Source organism: Rosa rugosa, chromosome 3 (assembly GCF_958449725.1).
Source record: "Rosa rugosa chromosome 3, drRosRugo1.1, whole genome shotgun sequence".
Lineage (NCBI taxonomy): Eukaryota > Viridiplantae > Streptophyta > Magnoliopsida > Rosales > Rosaceae > Rosa > Rosa rugosa.
Window position 1 is genome coordinate 6,792,656 of NC_084822.1, and position 19,008 is coordinate 6,811,663.

General features: G+C 42.5%; 2 protein-coding genes across 2 annotated transcripts; both read left to right on the forward strand.

The window, feature by feature from the left end:
• The first annotated feature begins 825 nt into the window (after positions 1-825).
• LOC133737108 (secreted RxLR effector protein 161-like) lies at positions 826-1,524 on the forward strand. Its single transcript, XM_062164730.1, has one exon. It carries the CDS (start codon positions 826-828, stop codon positions 1,522-1,524), a length of 699 nt encoding a protein of 232 aa, XP_062020714.1.
• Positions 1,525-7,700: 6,176 nt separating this feature from the next.
• LOC133735359 (uncharacterized) lies at positions 7,701-8,448 on the forward strand. Its single transcript, XM_062162776.1, has one exon. It carries the CDS (start codon positions 7,781-7,783, stop codon positions 8,117-8,119), a length of 339 nt encoding a protein of 112 aa, XP_062018760.1. The 5' UTR covers positions 7,701-7,780; the 3' UTR covers positions 8,120-8,448.
• The last annotated feature ends 10,560 nt before the right edge of the window (positions 8,449-19,008 follow it).

Sequence of the window (19,008 nt, forward strand, 5' to 3'; positions counted from 1 at the left end):
AACCGAGACATAATCGTGTTCTCCCAAAATACTTTATCTCAAACTCCGATTTTAAGTGTTCAACAGTTTCCCTTAACTTTTTAAGGGCTTCCAATGAAGATCATGTCCAACATGAACCACAATAGAATCTGAAACTTGTTATGGAAATGCGCAGGCATATCCCTTCCCAATCAAGTAGTCACTTTAGTGAGCATTTCAACCTTATTGTAAAAACGCGCTCCGTGGTCTAGAGCCACTTGACTTGGGTAAATGAAGTTCACCATGAACCTTCATGTACATTCCATATCTAGATCCCCATAGAGATACGTAGTGACCACATTTGTAAGCTGCATGTTCAGTTATTCGAAAACTACCAAACTGACAAGGTAGTGGAGTGCAATGACATCCATTACGAGAGAATATGTCTCATCGTAGTCGATTCCAGGGCGTTTTGTGAGAAGCCTTGCGCCATAAGGCGAGATTGCCATCTCTTTTTCTCATCACGCTTTCTAACGAAGACCTATTAGTCAATAGGTTTTATGTTAGGAGGTGTTGGCATCACTGGCTCGAAAACCTTCCTTTTCGTTAGAGAATCCAACTTAACTTGGATCGCATCTTTCCATTTAGGTGAGATGAAGGATTTGGGAGAAGCTTCTTTTGTATTGGGCATAGAAATTAAGAGAGATAGAGCACGGAAGCTTTTGGGACTCTCTCAGTCAAATTACATTGATAGAGTTTTGAAGAGGTTCAACATGGATGGTTGCGCAAGCATTGACGTTCCTATGGCGAAAGGAGACAGATTTAATAAAGGTCAATGTCCACTGAAATAACTTAGAGAAAGAATCGATGGAGGGAAAGCCTTATGCATTGTTGATAGGGAGTGTCATGTATGCACAAGTTTGCACACGTCTGGATTTAGCTTTTGCAATTGGAATGCTCAGTAGAAATCAGTCCAATCCTGGAATCATTCATTGGAATGCAGGTAAGCGACTTTTGCGATACTTGAAGAAAACTAGAGATTACATGCTCACTTATAGAAGGGTAGACAATCTGGAACTCGTTGGTTATTCGGATTCAGATTTAGGACGTGACAAAGATGAAGGAAAGTCTACATCAGGTTTTATTTTCATGTTAGCTGGAGGTGCTATTTCTTGGAGATCAATCAAGCAAAAGGCGATTTGCACTTCTACTATGCAAGCTGAATTCGCAGCTTTACATGAAGCTACAGTTCATGGCATATGGCTGAAGAACTTTATTTCTCAGACTCATCTAGTGGACTCTATAGAACGCCCTATCACCATTTATTGTGATAATACATCAGCTGTGTTCTTTGCCAAGAACAACAAGCGTTCTTCTAGTTCTAAGCAAATACCTTTGAAGCAGCTATTTGTTAGACAGAAGACAAGGAGTGAAGAGATAGTAGTACCTTACATAGAGACTGCAAACATGCTTGCAGATCCTCTTACTAAAGCTTTAGCAAATAAAGATTTTATTAGGCACACTTTCAATATGGGATTAGTTGCTAGTTTCAATCTAATTGAATAGTGGGAGCTTGTAAGGAAGCTCTGAGAGGACTGAGGCCATATTGAAAGATCTGGTCTTACTATTCTTTTATGCTTTTATGGATTTTATGGCATGTCATTGAGATTTATTTGGATGTATTGAACCCATATTTAAAATTTACTTGTGCACTTATTCAGACCATTTTTTATTGGTTTATATTGTTGCTGCAGCTTATGTCTTAATTGATAGCTATTGAAGGATTAACTTTGCTTGAAGGTTTATTGCAAAGTGGAGTGTATGCTCGTTGTGGCATACATGCTTCTTGGAAGCATCAGGAGATTTGAGGATGCTCAAATCATAAAGTGGACCACCATATGAAACAATAAGGTATCATATTAAAGAAAGTTTCATATAATTTTCATTTAAGCATTATCTTATGATCATGTGAACATTATTCTAGTAATGTGGTTATGGGACTCTTACATTAACAGATTATGTAAGCTGTGGTGTAGCTCTTTACTTGTCACATGTTTGACTGATCATGAGTTGGGGTATTATCATATATGTATTCTCGTGCGAACTAAGGAATTATTTAACCGGTTGAAGATTGGTACTGTTGTTATAATACATGAAAGTCCAAGTGGGAGAATGTAAGATATCTTTATTGGACATATCATGTATTGTAACGATACTAAGGAAACCAATTAGTCAATGATTAAATAGTTTAGAATATAATAATGATTATCCGGTTACGATATATTGTTTGGACACCTAACAAATAAAGGATTAATATGATCCTAAAGATATGCTATTAAGGTTACTTCGTCGTAAAGTCGTGTCTTATTGTATCCTTGATGGGTTAGGACTTTAAGACATATGACCATATAAATACAGGGTCCCTAGGCTCACAGTCAATACGCTAAACATTCTGCCCCATTAAGATATAGCATAAGGAGACTGGAGAGACTAGAAGATCTTGTATTCTACGACGACATCAACCGAAGCAATGGCATCCGGACAAGATTAGTATGTTATTTGGTTAATCAAAACTTATGGTATAATGTGTTTCTATGTATGCATATGTATAAGGATAATTTAGAATAAAGACTACACGACCTCCTTACTTGAAAATGATTTGTAGGTTGTGTCTCTATGTTTCCGTGATTAGACTGTGATTAACACACTCTAAATGATCATTTTCAGTTAGAAGCTTTTTAACTCTGAAATGCTTACACTCAGTAATTTTTTTGTCAATGAGAAGTCAGTTTCGTCTCAAAATTTGTTCAATCAGAAATCCCATTTCTTTCATTATGACAGGATCATCCACTAATCGTCAATCATCTAAGCCAAAAACTTAATTAGCACGTCCAAAGCAATCATTATTGCCTCTAAGACAACTCTTCCTTTTCAATCACCTTCCGAGCCACCTGTATTGCAACTTGCCATGCCATGCCATTAGATGCTACAAATTCAATTCCACGGAATTATGGACCATTAGTAGCTCAAATTTCAAATAAAACTATATCGAACCATTTTAATTCCATTTAAGCACGAGATCATATTCCCTAGTACCCAAAAGAGCATTTTTTCTTGGAAGATTTTTCATAGGATCGGAGAATTCTTACACATGAGAGGCTTCAAAAGATGGGGTTTTCACTTTGTTCTCGGTGTAGCTTCTGTGGTGCTGGGAACGATAATTGGCAACATTTGTTTTTGGGCTGTGCAATTGTGCTGGATGTTTGGAAGTGGTACGTGCTTTCACATGTTCAACATTATTCCCTCAATTGTTCTCTTTGCATGACATGCTTACTTTGGAGTTTATATCACATCTTGCTACTTCTTCAAAGCTACTTTAGCGTATTATTGTCTGCAATGTTTTGTGGTGTATGTGGTCGGAGAGGAACAGTCTGCGGCATGACGGAGGAGTGTTTAACTAGCACTACTAACTACTTCATGCACTTTCTAATACTAACTATAAAGGAGTCAACTCGGTTGGTTTTTGCACGGTCAAATTCTCAATCTGGGGCTCCTATATTTGGCTTCTTGCATTTGTCGCCGTTGCGGCCGTCTGCTCCAAAGTTCACCCGAGTTACGTGGGTGCCTCCTCCGTTTCCTTGGGTAAAGATCAATATCGATGGGTCTTTTCGACATCAAGATCACGCAGGCTTTGGTGGCATTGCACGGAACAGTGACGGTGCATTTGTTCTTGCCTTTGCTTCACGTGTGCGTGTTCCTAGTGCTCTTGATGCTGAGGTGTTAGCGTTTATTAAAGCTATCAGGCTGTCCAACCTGAACGCATGGCAATACGTGTGGGTCAAAACGGATTCGACAACTGTTTTAAGGTATTTTGCTTCTCCACAATTGGTCCTTTGGCGGCTCCGTATTCAGTGGTCCAACTGTTTGTGTCACGCCCCGAATTTTGAATAATCAACTCAAAGTCCGAAACATGAATAATAACAATTACAAATAACGTCCTGAATTTTTTTCTCACAAACAACCACACTTCACACCTCTCAAAATTACAATAACCCAAATCCTCAAGTTATTTATTACAGCACACTCTTACCAAATCAAATTGTAAGGCTCAAATGAGCTTAACTCGCCTCACTATTACAATTGCTGTAAAACTATAATAAATACTCTAAACTGCACGATCACCGCCCTGATTCTCCGGACCTGCAGGATTACCCGCTACACAATTTGAATAGTGTACCGGGATTGCAACAACACCAAACCCGGTAAGCTTTTGACAGCTCGTATGAGTAAACAAGAATGAACGGTTGATTTATTATAACACAATACTTTTAACTCAAGTAACAACCAAAAATCTCAACATCTGCAAGGAACATCAAGCAACTCACGGAAATCCACAAAGAATACATTTCCAAAATCCTCTAACCACAATGTCACCACTCTGGTCCTACAATCACCCAACCCCATATATCACCACCTTGGTCCATCCCAACAATACGTTAGAGCTCTAACTACATCGCTACCAGTCACCTTGGCCTAGGTGCAAGTAATACGACATACTTCGGTTAATAATAAACCGTCGCACTTTGGACATCCCCATCCTCAGCACAATATACTTCGGTTAAAAATAAACCGTCGCACTTTGGACATCCCCGTCCTCAGCACACAACTTCGGTTAATAATAAACCGTCGCACTTTGGACATCCCCGTCCTCAGCACACAAACACTCCGGTTATCCATAACCGTCAAACTTCGGACACCTCGTCCTCAGAATCCTACATTCTCCAACTCTATACATCCTCCAATGTAAATCATGAATTTTAACAAGAACTCATCAATCATGATCATCACATATAAATATGGTAAGTCAAATTTCAATTCATAGTAATTTAATCATCCCAAATTCCACACTCTTCAATGTCACACCATTCCACATATAATCACGTAAATATATATATACGTAATCACCCACTCAGGAATGACCACTAATACCAACTATAGTTCACACAAGAAAATCGTGAAATTCATTTTGTATAATTAAAATCATTTTACTTACCTATGGACCGTCGTTGATCAAGTCCGTATGATTTAAAACAAATATTTATTCCATAAATATTTTCACACAATTACAACTAAAATAAAGTAATTAAAAGTGCTCGGTTCGTAATATGAACCACGTGAGTTTTACTCACCTCTAAATTCCCGCTGCGTCTTCTTAACAGCTCAAAATACAATTTCACGAATCGTCCGCCAAATCAAACCGTCGATCACCTAATCAAACATGACCTTAACTTAGCCAATAACTCAAAAAAACATAATCAAACGACAATCCAACGGTCGGATCGAAATTAAATGATGATCCAACGGTCGGATCCTCACGGATCGCCTTTAGGATCACCCTCAAAAAATCATCACGAAGATCCAACGGTCAGATCTTCCTGAATCGTCCTTACTAACATCTTCACAAATTTATACGAAAATCCGACGGACGGATTCTCACGAATCGCCTCCCTAATCACTGTTTTGCATTTATACGAAGATCCAACGGTCGGATCTTCGCCCATGACCACACAAAGCCACTGGGACAGTCATAAGATCATCATATCAAAACTACAAGTCCATCTGACGGTCCTAACTTCACAGATCACAAATCTAACGATCGAAATCGATCTAAACTTAAAAATTCATAACTTAATCATACGATATCCAAAAATTGCGTATAATATATCGAAATGATCGTATTGAAATATAGAATCTGAAAATGTACAGAAACCATATTTTTGATCCCCGGAGGTGGCCGGAAAGGGCCGCCGGAGTTAGTGGCAGAGCCGCCGCCGACCACCACCAATGGGGTCGGGGCCGGGCTGCTCTTCTTCCTCTCATCATGCTTAACAACTTTCATAACTACCATGTAAGCTGAAAATGACCGGAAGTGGTTGAAATTACCTAAAACAGTCGAGGTGGCCGGAATTTTTCCAGAAACCGGTGAGAATTTGCAGAAACCGGCGAAGCTCCGATCAACGTAAAAATGTCCTCCTTTCGCTTCGATTCCTTCAGGAGACTTGTTCAGAACTTAAAGACGAACGCACTGGTTCAAGAATCACTCAAAACGAAGCTCTACAGCTCGAGATATCTTGATCGAAAGTTTCGGTAGCCGGAAAAATTCCAGAATCCGGTGAGCTTGAGTTCCGACGTAAAAACTTCCACTACTCGCTTCGATCCCTTCTGGAGAGTTGTTCAGAACTTCAAGGCGAGCTCACTGGTTCAAGAATCACTCAAAACGACGTCCTGTAGCTCAAGATATTTGGATCGATAGCTCCGGTTTCGTTCTTGGTTGGGTTTGACTTGCAGCCACTGCTACGGGCCACGCCGCCGTGTGAGGCTGCTTCTGAGAGCTTCAGATGGTTGAAGCGAAGCTGTGGACGAAGTTTGAGGAGGTTTCGTGATCTGTAGCTCGAGTCATCACACTTGGAAAGAAATCGGGGCTGGACGTACCCGGTCTCTTCGCCGCCGTTTCCGACTGTGCCGTGACCCAAAACCGCTGCAGGTAGCTTCGCAAGGCTGAGATGATGCCACTGGAGGTTGTCCGGCGTTGAATGATGGCCTGTGGAGGAAAAGAGAGCTTGGAGAAATTTTTGCTTTGTTTCGGTATCTTTCGGACGAGAGAGAGTGAGAGAGAGAGAGAGGTCGATAGAGAAACGAAAAAAAGAAACAGAATGATGGCTCTCCGACAAGAGGAGGACCGTTACAGCTAAAGGGAGGGGTGAGAAAACTAAAGGAAGGGTGAAATGTTTGTCTTTGATTCTTTCACGAGATGGTATTATTCCTCTATCGAGGTTCGTATTATTCCTCCGACGAGTTTCGTACAATTCCTCTAACGAGGTTATTACAGTTTGGCTCTTGCAAAGCTTTTGCATCTGCATGTTTCATACATATTCAGGGAAGGAAATGCTCCTGCTGACACTTTGGCTAACTATGGTGCCTCTCATGAGGGAGAAAGCATGTGGTTGTCTCTGCCCTCATTCTTAGTTGCCGCCTTTGGGCGTCACCTCTCATCAAGGCTTACGTATAGATTCTCTTAATTATGTTCCCAAGTTCATCATGGACGTCTGTTTTGTTCTTGGTTTTGACCTTGTTTCATTTGTTCTCTTAGCTACTTGCATGGACTTTTCTAGAATTTGTTGTTGTATCTTTGTTTGGGGTTGACTTTATCTGCGTCCTCCATCCCGCTTGTATTTTTTTTCTTTCAGTATTAATAAAATTTCGAGAAAGGGCGATGAGCTAGACCTCCTCTCGTTTCTCTAAAAAAAAAAAAAAAATATTCCCTAGTACCCAATACTGAATACTATTTCTCAGAACAACCACTCCCCCTTCTCTTGGTCAAAGAAGCCTGTATTATATTTGCTAGTGCCATTGAAATCTTAATGAACATTGACGCGCATGCATTGCCGCCTAACACTTGCATGATCAACCAGTCAAAACCTTCAAAGCCATCTCAATCTCACCAAATGTAATGTGTCACGACACTCAATCACATAATTGTCAAACATGTAGACCCAAAAACCCAATAGGATTACCCCCATGTCCCCATCAAACACCCAGTCCTGAATCCTTCCCCATATTCAAAGGGTCTGATCGTCATTCCACCGTGCATTACCTGCCTCACTTGGTTTCCACCTCACGTCCCTTTGGATTTGGCTGCGCGGCTCGATCAGCTACGTACTAGTATATAAGTATTTACTTCTTAACGACTTTGTGTCACACGTTGATATCCAAAGCTCAATAATTTTCCACAAGACAAAGTTCAAAGTTCAAGGCAAAGAGTATGGAGGGTTTGATTCCTTATCTTCTCCACGCCATCAAGAAGCAAAGGCCTCAGCACAAGTTTAGGTCATTTTCCGGGACCGGGACCAACTCCAACCGGAGCTACCATCTCCTCACCGGTGGCAATGACTCCTTAGAGGGGTCATCTCACCGCCGGACGCGATCTGAGTTCCCAGCTCCGGCCACTGCTGACTTGTCCGAGCAGCGATCGGAGCTTCATTTTGCTTATTCCCGGAGCTACAAGGAAGAAAGTGGTGCTTCTGCAGCTGCGGCTTCCTTGCCTGGAGGATCAAAGAAGGATTTCTATCCTTACCAAGCAGCTAGTAGGAAGTACAAGTGAATTATGAGATCCCAAAATTTCATTGATTTTTTTTGTGTTTTGGTTTTAGGCAGGAAGAATGGGTTCAAAGGTGGAGCTTCATCATGATCAATGAGCTTCATCATTTCTTGTCGAAGATGTATTGTAGCATATGATCTGTTTTTGTTTTGTAATGTCGGTGGATTCGAACCTTTGAACGTAATTAAACAATAAAAATCAATTGTAGATTATGATCTGGATTGTCTCTACTGTCTGATTCTTGAAATTTATACAATTTGATGGGAGGATTACACTGATCTAATTAAGTATGTTATGTCATAATAAATGTGTGCGCCAACAAAATGATAGAAGGGATTCTGTTCTTTTTCACTCAGGGTCCATGAACTTTTATGATCTTCATAACTAGAAAGGAAGGATTACTTATTCTCCAAAAAAGAAAGGAAGGATTACTTAAGTAATACTTGTTACAATGATGTTTTGTTATGTGTAATTATAGTATTCCACCGACTTTAATTGTGATAATTTTGTTAAAAAAAGAATTAGGCTCCTATTTAAGGAAATCTCTTTTATGTGTTTGGCCCAAACTCTAGGTTACTTGACCTAGTGGTAATATGATTTAATTAGAAGGATCTAGAATCCTAATCAATGTAGAATTCCTTTCCTTGTATGATTGAGATTCTATGCATTGTAATCCTCCATATAAAGAGTCCCCTATTATCAATGAGAATACACAGCAAATTCCTCTCAATTTCAGTTTCTCTACAACACATTATCAGCACGAGCCCTAACCCTAGCTTTAGAAACCAAAACCCCAGAAATTGATCAAGCTCCACCGGATTAGCCTTGCCTGCGCTACTACTGCCCCCGCGTCGTAACTCAACGCTAACCCTACCAGGTTAGCCTCGCTGCCCCTGTAGCACCCGCAAGCCCTGCTTGCCTTCCACCTTCGCGCGCACTGGCCTGCCCTTGCGACCGCGACTCACCAGCGACCCCGTAGCTTCCTCGCTACCCCGCGGCATCTCCGCAGCGTCCTCGCAGCCCCGCTGCATCTCTGTAGTTTCCTCACGGCCCCGCGACAGCCCCGCAGCATCCTCGTTGCCCCGCGACATCTCCGCAGCGGCCTCGCGGCATCCCCACAGCATATCTGCAACGACCCCCTCGACTCCGCATTCCCGTGACTCGCCCGCGACCGCGCGACCACAGCAACCCTAAGCTCGCTTGCTGCCACCGCAGCCCTACGCTCACCCGCTACCCCAGCAGCTCCTACAAGCCCCTGCGTTTGCTGCTCCCTCCTGCACGCATTGTATCTGCTGCCCCCGCGGCCCTGCAGCACCAGCAGCCTATCCCCGCAGCCTGTTTTCCAACATGCGCGTGTTCTCAAGCCCTGAATCAGCAAGTAAGTCTTTGAGATTAAAGTTCCCGTTTTTGACTTTTTCTCATTTTTCTCTTCTTTTCTCGGGGACTTGCAACATCCCTTCTTCTACCCCCCTTTCTTCTTCATAGGGGAGACCAATAGCCGAACTGTGGGGGTTCGTGCTCACTCCAAGCTTGGAGCTTGTAGAGTCCTCCAAACTTAGAGTTTGTTGAGAAGAAAACGATCGACCACATACATCGTCGTTTCGATCTAATCCAAAAACCCCTCTTGGAAGCAACTACGCTCAGAAAATCCCTAATTTCTTGGAAGCGACTCCGCTCAGAAATTTTATATGTTTTCGTGGTAGCCTTACACGCTCCGAAACTAACCCTAATTTTTTGTTCTCTTTCAGGATGAGTAACCTGAACAAATTGGACTTTGCTCCATTGGGAACAACTGGCTCTGGATATCACAGGTGGGTTCGTGATGTCCGCTAGCATCTCAAGGCCAATGGAATCCTAGATACGATTCTCAAGCCTAGCCAGGACGTACTAACTGTTGAGCAAGCTCAAGCTTTGGAAGCAAATAGAGCAGCCTTCGAGGCAAATAAGGCGAAAGCCATCATCCTAATGACTCGTCATATGGATGATTTGCTCCAGTACGAGTGCATGAATGAAGAAGACCCCAAAAAGCTGTGGGCCTCACTCGAAGAAAGATTTGGCAACGTCCGTGACTCCCTGCTTCCTGACCTAGAAGTGAGATGGCATAGCCTCCGCTTCTGTGATTTCAAGTCAGTTCTTGACTACAGCTCGGAAGCACTTCGCATTAAATCCTTAATGGAATTCTGTGGTAAAGAGATCACAAATGCGATGTTGATTGAGAAGACTCTCTCTACCTTCCCCATTTCTGCATTGATGGTTGCTAAGAACTATCGAATTGATGTTACTGCAGGACGGATCACAAGGTTTCATGAGCTCATTGGAGCTATGAATATCACTGAAAAGTATGACAACATCCTTGTGAAGAACTATAATTCGAGATCCGTGGGAACAGAGCATATTCCGGAATCCAATTATAGTCGCGCCCTAAAGAGAGGGCGCCAAGAGCGAAACCCTAATATTAGGGATACTTCTGAACGTTCTGGTCCATATAATCGCTCTACTTGGGAAGGTAATCGCCAAAATAGGCGAACAAGGAACCGAAGAGGTCAACGTGGAAAGAGAGAGGGAGGCAACGCCTCTGGCCATGTTGGTGGCTCCATCAACACTAAGAGCCATCTAAATGACGCTTTCAAAGCGCCTCAATCAATGGAGTTTGAGCAAAGAGATGTATGTTCCCGATGTGGAGTGTCTGATCATTGGGCACACATTTGTAGAGCTCGTGAAGAAATTGTCACCGCCTACAAAGCATATTGTGAAGCAAGAGAAGCTCACTATGAACAAGAAGATCAAGAAGATGATCTAGAGTAAAGGGTTGAAGACTACAAATTTGGCTGGGATCAATAGATCGCCAATTCTGTTTAAGTCTTTATTTTCCAAGAGATGTAGGCAATTGCCATATTATTTTTGTAGTAGATGCCTATGGTTTAGTCTTTCTTCAAAGTAGGCGTACTCAATGTAAATGTGATGTCTAGGAAGGTTTTGAGATAAGTGGTAATTAAGCGAGCTTTGCTCCACCGACATCTCCCTACTCACCTGGTCACATTTGCGTTGGAATTACCGAAAGAAGTTAGACGACTACCATTGTTTTGCATTAGCTAAGCATTTGGATTAGATTCTCCTAATGGTTAAGAGACAATGATGTACTCCGTTGGCTTATGAATAAAATTTTGAGTTCTTTTCATTATGACTCCATTTTGATTCATGAGCATGTTACTTTGTGACTACGATGGCTGGGCCATCAGTATTAATTCAAGGACATGGAATAGCCCAAGTTCTCTTTGCCAAATGGAACCTTGATTAATGTCACAGAAACTCTCTACGCTCCTAAGGCAACTCGCACCTATGGATAGCCAACGGATTCCATGCGAAAACGCATATAGAGAACGGAAATGAGTTCCTTTGCAATACCTCTAATGATTGCAAACAAAGGCGCATCTTAGAGAAGTTTATGTGTCTCTCTAGTGGACTCTATGTCACTATTCGAGCTATTAAATCCAATAAAGTTATGAGAGAAGATCTCTTGGATTTAGACACATATTGGCTTCGTCTCGACAGGATAAGTCACCCTGGTCATGATATGGTGATCCGTCTACTAAAGACTTCACATGGACACCCTCGAGCGAAATGAAGCAAGAATCAAAAATTGATTCCTGGACTTAGCAAGACTGCAACAATTGCAGCATCTGGCACTGCAGCTGTCTTGGAGCGCCATATGGCCGCCCAAGTCCCTTGTGACAACGCCATATATGGCGCTACCCATGGCCATGACGCCATGGATGTCAATCCCCATGGTTATAACGCCATGGATGCCACTTCCCATGGTCATGACACCATGATGGGTGATGTAGTCACAAACTTTGCTTCAATATGCGTTTCAGACGCTCAGGCCCAACCAAAATTCTCATTGGTTGCTTCTAAAGCCTCTCGCTCGTTTTACAAAGCCCGTTCCTTAGGAAAATTAGGACTGAGACCGTCCTATGCAAAGGATATGAAAATACTCATTATGTTCTTACATAGAATCCGTAGGGATTCTGTGGACTGATTCCACCAACTTGCGGACGTTTAAATATCTCATGATGTTGGTTGATATGCAAACACGCTGGTCACGTGTTGTGCCATTGTCCACTTGTAATGCTGCTTATGAAACACTCCTAGCACACATCATATGACAACGGGCTCACTCCCCGAATCATCCTATTCAGTCAATTGGATTTGACTATGCTAGTGAGTTTACATCGAAGACTTTCGATAGTTATTGCATTTGGGACTGATGTTGGACATCATATTCCCATGAGCACACCCAAATGGTCTCGCGGAAATGACTACGATGGTAGTCCGGACATTGGTAATGCGCACCAACCGCCTTATATCCGCTTGGGGTGATGCAATATCGCATGTAGCAATGCTAATTCGTCTACGACCCACCGCCACTCAATGCACCTCTGCGTTACAGCTAGTGACTGGGTACAAGTACCGTACTTACGCGTATTTGAGTGAGCCATTTATGTGCCAATTGCGCCGCCACAGCGCTCTATAATGGGTCCTTACAGACGAATGAGCAACTCAGTTGGATTTGAGACTCCAACAATCGTCCTCCACTTAATGCCCTTGCATGGCGATCTCCTTACCGCTAGATTTGCGGATGTCACTTTGATGAGACAGTCTTTCCATCGTTAGGGGGAGATACGAACACGAATGTTCAACAGGAACGACAGGAATTGTCGTAGTCTGTCCCCACTATGTCTCATCTCGATCCCTGTTAAAGTGACGAGATCACACAAATATGCTGCAAACATGCCTGCAAGGATGGACGTCCCTACGAGAGGACGTAGCACCACCCTACACAGAGGTAGGCATGGCGCCAACGCCATAGAGAGTGGCACTCTGGTGTTACAGGTCATGGCCCCAGCTAGGATGCATGGGAGGCCCGTGGGTTCGAAGGATACTTTGGCACATTCCAATCCTTTGATCATCGACACTCATAATCCGTCTCATGAGAATCTTCCGGGTTATGGTTATCGTTGGGGGACGCCTCAACGTTAGAACCCTATTCCTGAGAATATAGAGCTCTATGAAACTTACACTAGTGTACATGAGATGTGGGATAGAAACTCCATCAAAATTGATGATGTAGTCGCGCATTTCGTTGCGCATGAGTTTGTTGAGTCTGATGATATCGAACCACGCTCCGTTGATGAATGAATGTCAACGTAGAGAGATTTGGCCCAAATGGAAAGATGCGATCCAGGTTAAGATGGATTCTCTAACGAAGAGGAAGGTTTTCTGAGCTAGTGATGCCAACACCTCCTGACATAAAACCTATTGACTAATGGGTCTTCGTTAGAAAGCGTGATGAGAAAAAGAGATGGCAATCTCGCCTTATGGCGCAAGGCTTCTCACAAAACGCCCTGGAATCGACTACGATGAGACATATTCTCTCGTAATGGATGTCATTGCACTCCACTACCTTGTCAGTTTGGTAGTTTTCGAATAACTGAACATGCAGCTTACAAATGTGGTCACTACGTATCTCTATGGGGATCTAGATACAGAATATACATGAAGGTTCATGGTGAACTTCATTTACCCAAGTCAAGTGGCTCTAGACCACGGAGCGCGTTACAAAGAGGTTGAAACGCTCACTAAAGTGACTACTTGATTGGGAAGGGATATGCCCACGCGTTTCCATAACAAGTTTCGGATTCTATCGCGGTTCATGTTGGACATGATCTTCATTAGAAGCCCTTAAAGAGTTAAGGGAAACCGCTGAACACTAGAAATCCGAGTTTGAGATGAAGGATTTTGGGAGAACACGATTATGTCTCGGTTTGGAACTTGAGCATCGTGTTGATAGATGCTTAGGCATTTTGACAAGGTCAAACCTTCAAGCACCCCCATGATCGTCCGTAGTCTTGATCCTGAAAAGGATCCTCTTCGTTCAAAGGATGATGACGAAGATGCGCTAGGGGCAGAAATGCCCTAGTTAAGTACAATATGCGCATTATTGTACTTAGCTCCATGCACAAGACCGGACATCTCATATATTGTGAACTTGTTAGCTAGATATAGCTCTGCGCCAACGCGACGCCATTGGATTGGTGTAAAAGATATCTTTCGATACTTGAGATGTACGATTGATATGTGCTTGTTCTATCCCTACAGAGAGATGATGGATTCGGACCCATCACACACCAGGAACGCCGCCAACACTGGCCTGCGTCCCCTCTCCCCATCCCAAAACGAAGTTAGCGTTTTGGAAGGTTTTGCTGATGCTGGGTATCTCTCTGACCCACACAAAGGTCATTCCCAAACTGGTTAAGTGTTCACCATGGGTAAAGACTGCGATATCTTGGAGGTCTACAGAATAGACCCTAGTCGCTATATCTTCGGACCATGCAGAGACTATTGCTCTTCACGAAGAGATTCGTGAATGTATATGGATTGGATCCATAATTACGCATGTTCGAACAATTGTGGTTTGAAGTCTACCATAGATGAGCCTACGAGCATTTAGGATAATGCAGCTTGTTTTGAACAAATGAAGTAAGGCTACATCAAAGCTACAACACCAAGCTTAATCAGCAACAACAGACTCTCCTCAAGATCAAAATGAACTAGGTTCGATCTGAGGACAGTGTGGCAGACTTGCTCACTAAGTCATTGCCTAAATTCCACTTTCGAGAAACATGTTGGTAGCATCGTTTACGGAAGTTATCCGAACTCCCATGACCGTAGTCATCAGGGGGAGATGCAGACATCAGGGGGAGATGTCTACATGTATGGTCTCGAAACGTGAAGGCTGTGTTGTGCTCTTTTTCCCCTTCGACCGAGGTTATTTTTGTCCCACTGGGTTTTTGTTACTCAGCAAGGTTTTTAACGAGGCAACGAGAGAAGCACCGCGTTTGGGCAACACAAGGGGGAGTGTTTAAGGAAATCTCTTTTATGTGTTTGGCCCAAACTCTAGGTTACTTGACCTAGTGGTAATAGGATTTAATTAGAAGGATCTAGAATCCTAATCAATGTAGAATTCCTTTCCTTGTATGATTGAGATTCTATGCATTGTAATCCTCTATATAAAGAGGCCCCTATTATCAATGAGAATACACAGCAAATTGCTCTCAATTTCAGTTTCTCTACAACAGCTCCCTATTTATTTGTTCGTGGGATTGGAGTAGTTGTTCAATCTAATGTATGGCCAATCAAATCTGATCATTTGAATATGATCTAAATTCGATGACCTGATCAAAATGGATTATCATAACGAAACTTGAAAGCGACATGAATTTAGTGTCATTAGTTTGATCACTATAACATTAACCTTTAAAACAACAATAAATAAAACGAATTTGGTCAACATCTCAAAACTAATGACTCCATTTTTTTTTTTTGAATGAATGGTAATTCCATTGATAATAGCGCATGCCAAGAAGGCCATTACATACTGACACAGAACAATGGCCAAATCAAGGTTTCGTGGAGGAGCCACAGTAGTACATAGGATAGACCAACTATATTCGAACTAATCGCTCACTTTAAAAGTGAGCCTAAAAGCTATGGAAACATAGCGAATAGACAAGCCAAACTACACTCGGTAGGTTTCTAATACAAGAAACTTATTGTAATTAGACAAAAGCTAAAAACATAGGTTTGGGCCAAGAGCCTAAACCCCAGCCCAAAATAGCAATGGACTAGGGCAAAACCCCAGCCCAACAGTTAGCGGCCCTGTTTGAACCCAAAATGAGCATTTTGGCCTGACAATGCACGTCTTGGAGAAATTGAGCCAATGTCAGTGGCTCAAGCTATATATTGTCGACAAGTTCAAAAATATATTATTAAGAGGCTAAATAAGGCCTACCAAACATGGAAATGAAAAATCAACTTTAGCACATTTTCCTACTTCGGCTAGGAGAAAGCGAGCTAGAGAAGAAATGAGGGATGGCGGACTAACCATCCGAACTCAAAATGAGTTGAAACTTTCCAGATTAATTCTAGATATCCCATTGATCATTTCTTATGAAGAGTGCCAAAGCTCGTTCGGAGTGGAAAACCTTCAAACAAACAGTCCAATTTTCTGCAGAAGCAAAACTTGGAAACTGGACCTGTAAGAGGTCCAGCAGCATTTCCGGCCCAACCACATGGAAATAAATTCTGAAAGTTTACCACAATAATCTACATTCATGGTGGATCATTTCATATGAAGAAATCGAAGGTTGAATCTGAGTTCTTAGTGGAGATAAAAATTGAGGGATAAGGGAGCAGAAAATGACTTAAACCTAACAAACTCCATTAAGTGTTTAAGTATTCAAACCTAACATTCCATTAATGTTTAAGTGCTAAAACCTAACCCATTATGAGTTGTTTAAGGCCAAATAGTGTTGCTTGGTAGCCTATAAATAGAGGCTACAACATAGAACAATTCACCAATTCATTCATCAAAACATCTCTAAGATGATCTAAGTTCTCTCTAGAGCAACCTCTCTAAGAGCAACTCCTCTCTTTCTCCTTCTCTTATCGGTGATCACACTCTAAGTCCTAGTCTCCTTTGGAGCCGACTATTAGTGCCACCAAACCCTCTGTCAACGTACTTCGGTCCTAGTCTCCTTAGGAGCCGATTGTAGTACCACGACCAAAAACACCACAAAAGACCAATTCATTCATCAAAACATCTCTAAGATGATCTAAGTTCTCTCTAGAGCAACTCCTCTCCTTCTCTTTCTCTTATCGGTGATCACACTCCTAGTCCTAGTCTTCTCGGAAGCCGACTTTCAGTGCCACCAAACCCTCTGTCAACGTGCTTCGGTCCTAGTCTCCTCGGGAGCCGACGGTAGTGCCGCGACCACAACGGTTACAGAACCAGCCAAGCAAGGGTAACGCCCTCGCAACCCAGCCAAGCTAAAGTCACGCTTTAGCAAGTTCTCTCTACTTCCCAGTGGTTCTCGCTCTGCTCGATCTACAACATCGAGTATCGATTGTGATTTTCAAGAAGCTCAGTAAAAGTCCTCGCCACGAGGCATAAAGAATCCCACGACGAGGTTGGTGCTCTCCTCGTCTACAATTGCTTGCAGGAAGTCAGGTCAAGGGACACCCCCGACGACCGCACCCGAACGGTGCTGGCACGCCCGCACAGAAAAGAGACTGTTGACCAGCTGCAACAAAATTGGAGCCAAACAGGCCCAATAGGAAGTCCACCAAGAAAAACTTGCTTCAGGCCCATCACGCTGGTTCGGGCCAGTCCACCTTGCCTCCCACCATCCCTTCGGACCTCCACCAACCGGACCACGCTCCGGCTGACCCACATCGCCCGACCCGCGTCGCCCTGTCCGCCTTGCCTCCAAGCCGTCCCAAGTCAACGCCGCCACGAGATGCATCCAGCACAGAAAAACCAACGCTGTTCCAGGCCTGTGACCGTACCCCGCCGTCGAATCGAAATCCAGGGCACCCCATCGAACACCATCGCAGCGAGGATCGACGACCGGATCCGTAAAGCCACGAACACCCCATCGAACAAACCCAGCCGAACTGGTGACAAAACCCGAGCAAATTCCCTCCGACAATCCCATTGAGCATGTAGACCTCCCGTCCGGCAGCAAACCCATGGTGGCGGTGAGGCTGGAGACCCCCCGGCGACCGGGCGACGCCGGACGAGAATATTTTCAAGGTTCTGAAGCCTCCTTAGGGTTTCCTCAGAGAGAGAGAGACCTGTGGACTGAATTCTAGATCAATTTTTTTTTTAGTTAACTAATGACTCCATTGATACGATTAAAATATATATAATGTAGAAAATATTAGCATTTGCAATAGCCACACTCTTTTTTCTTATTGGAAATAATTACTCGAGTGTGGAATGACAGATCTACAAAGAACAAAATCCCATTGTTATAGATCTTTTCCCTTTGCCATCTATATAAACTACATATAGAAAAGAGTTGTTATAACATCCATACAACAATTCGGGAGCATTGAAACTGAGAGCTTCCCCTCAACGGCCAGAATTCCTGCTAGCTAGGCTCTCTAAAAACAGAACAACCAATCAAAAATAGAACATAGAGACAAAAATTACATACACCTAACCGATTTCATTTTTAGAGAACCGGGAGAGAAAAAAAAAAAAAAGATACAAGTCCTTTGATCAAATTAAAGCAAGGTATGGAAGGGTTGCTTCCCCTTCTATACCATGCCATCAAGAAGCGAAGATCAAAACACAAGCACAGATGCTTTTCGGAGAGCAATTCAAAAAGTAGCTACCGTCTCCTCGGTTGTGGCCAGGACCTAACCTTGGAAGGCTTGTCTCATTGTAAAAAAGGATCCGAGTTCCAACCTCTGGTCATTGCTGAATTATTAGAGCAGCGATCCGCACTTGACTTTAATCACTCGTGTAGCTGCGAGGAAGAAGATGGTGTTTCTGCGGGGGTTCCTTTTGTGCCAAGTTCCTCAAAAGATAGGTTTCTATCCATGCGAAACCTATGAAGTGGTAATAAGAAAAAAATCTAAACAAGGTGTTTGATGAAATTTGATCGAATTAATGATGATGTAGATGTGTCACCAACGGATTTCTAATGTTCCATCATCATTTCTTGTAGAAATATATTGTTAATTAATTAGCATGATTAGTGTATTGATTGTTAATGTAGGTGAAATTAAAAGTTTACAAATAGACAAAAATCAAGTGTGTAGTTACGTTAATTTGATTATAAATGTTTTGTAATTTGTATATTTGTATGAAACCGGATTACATTGTCTACCAGATTAATGTTTCACTACATCCAACTGTTCAACTCGCAAATTACAACATCATATCTACAATAAGTAAGTTTTGATTAGCACAAATTACAGCATCACATATGTACATAAGTTTTGATTAGCAACATGACTATACATCTACCATCACATTAATT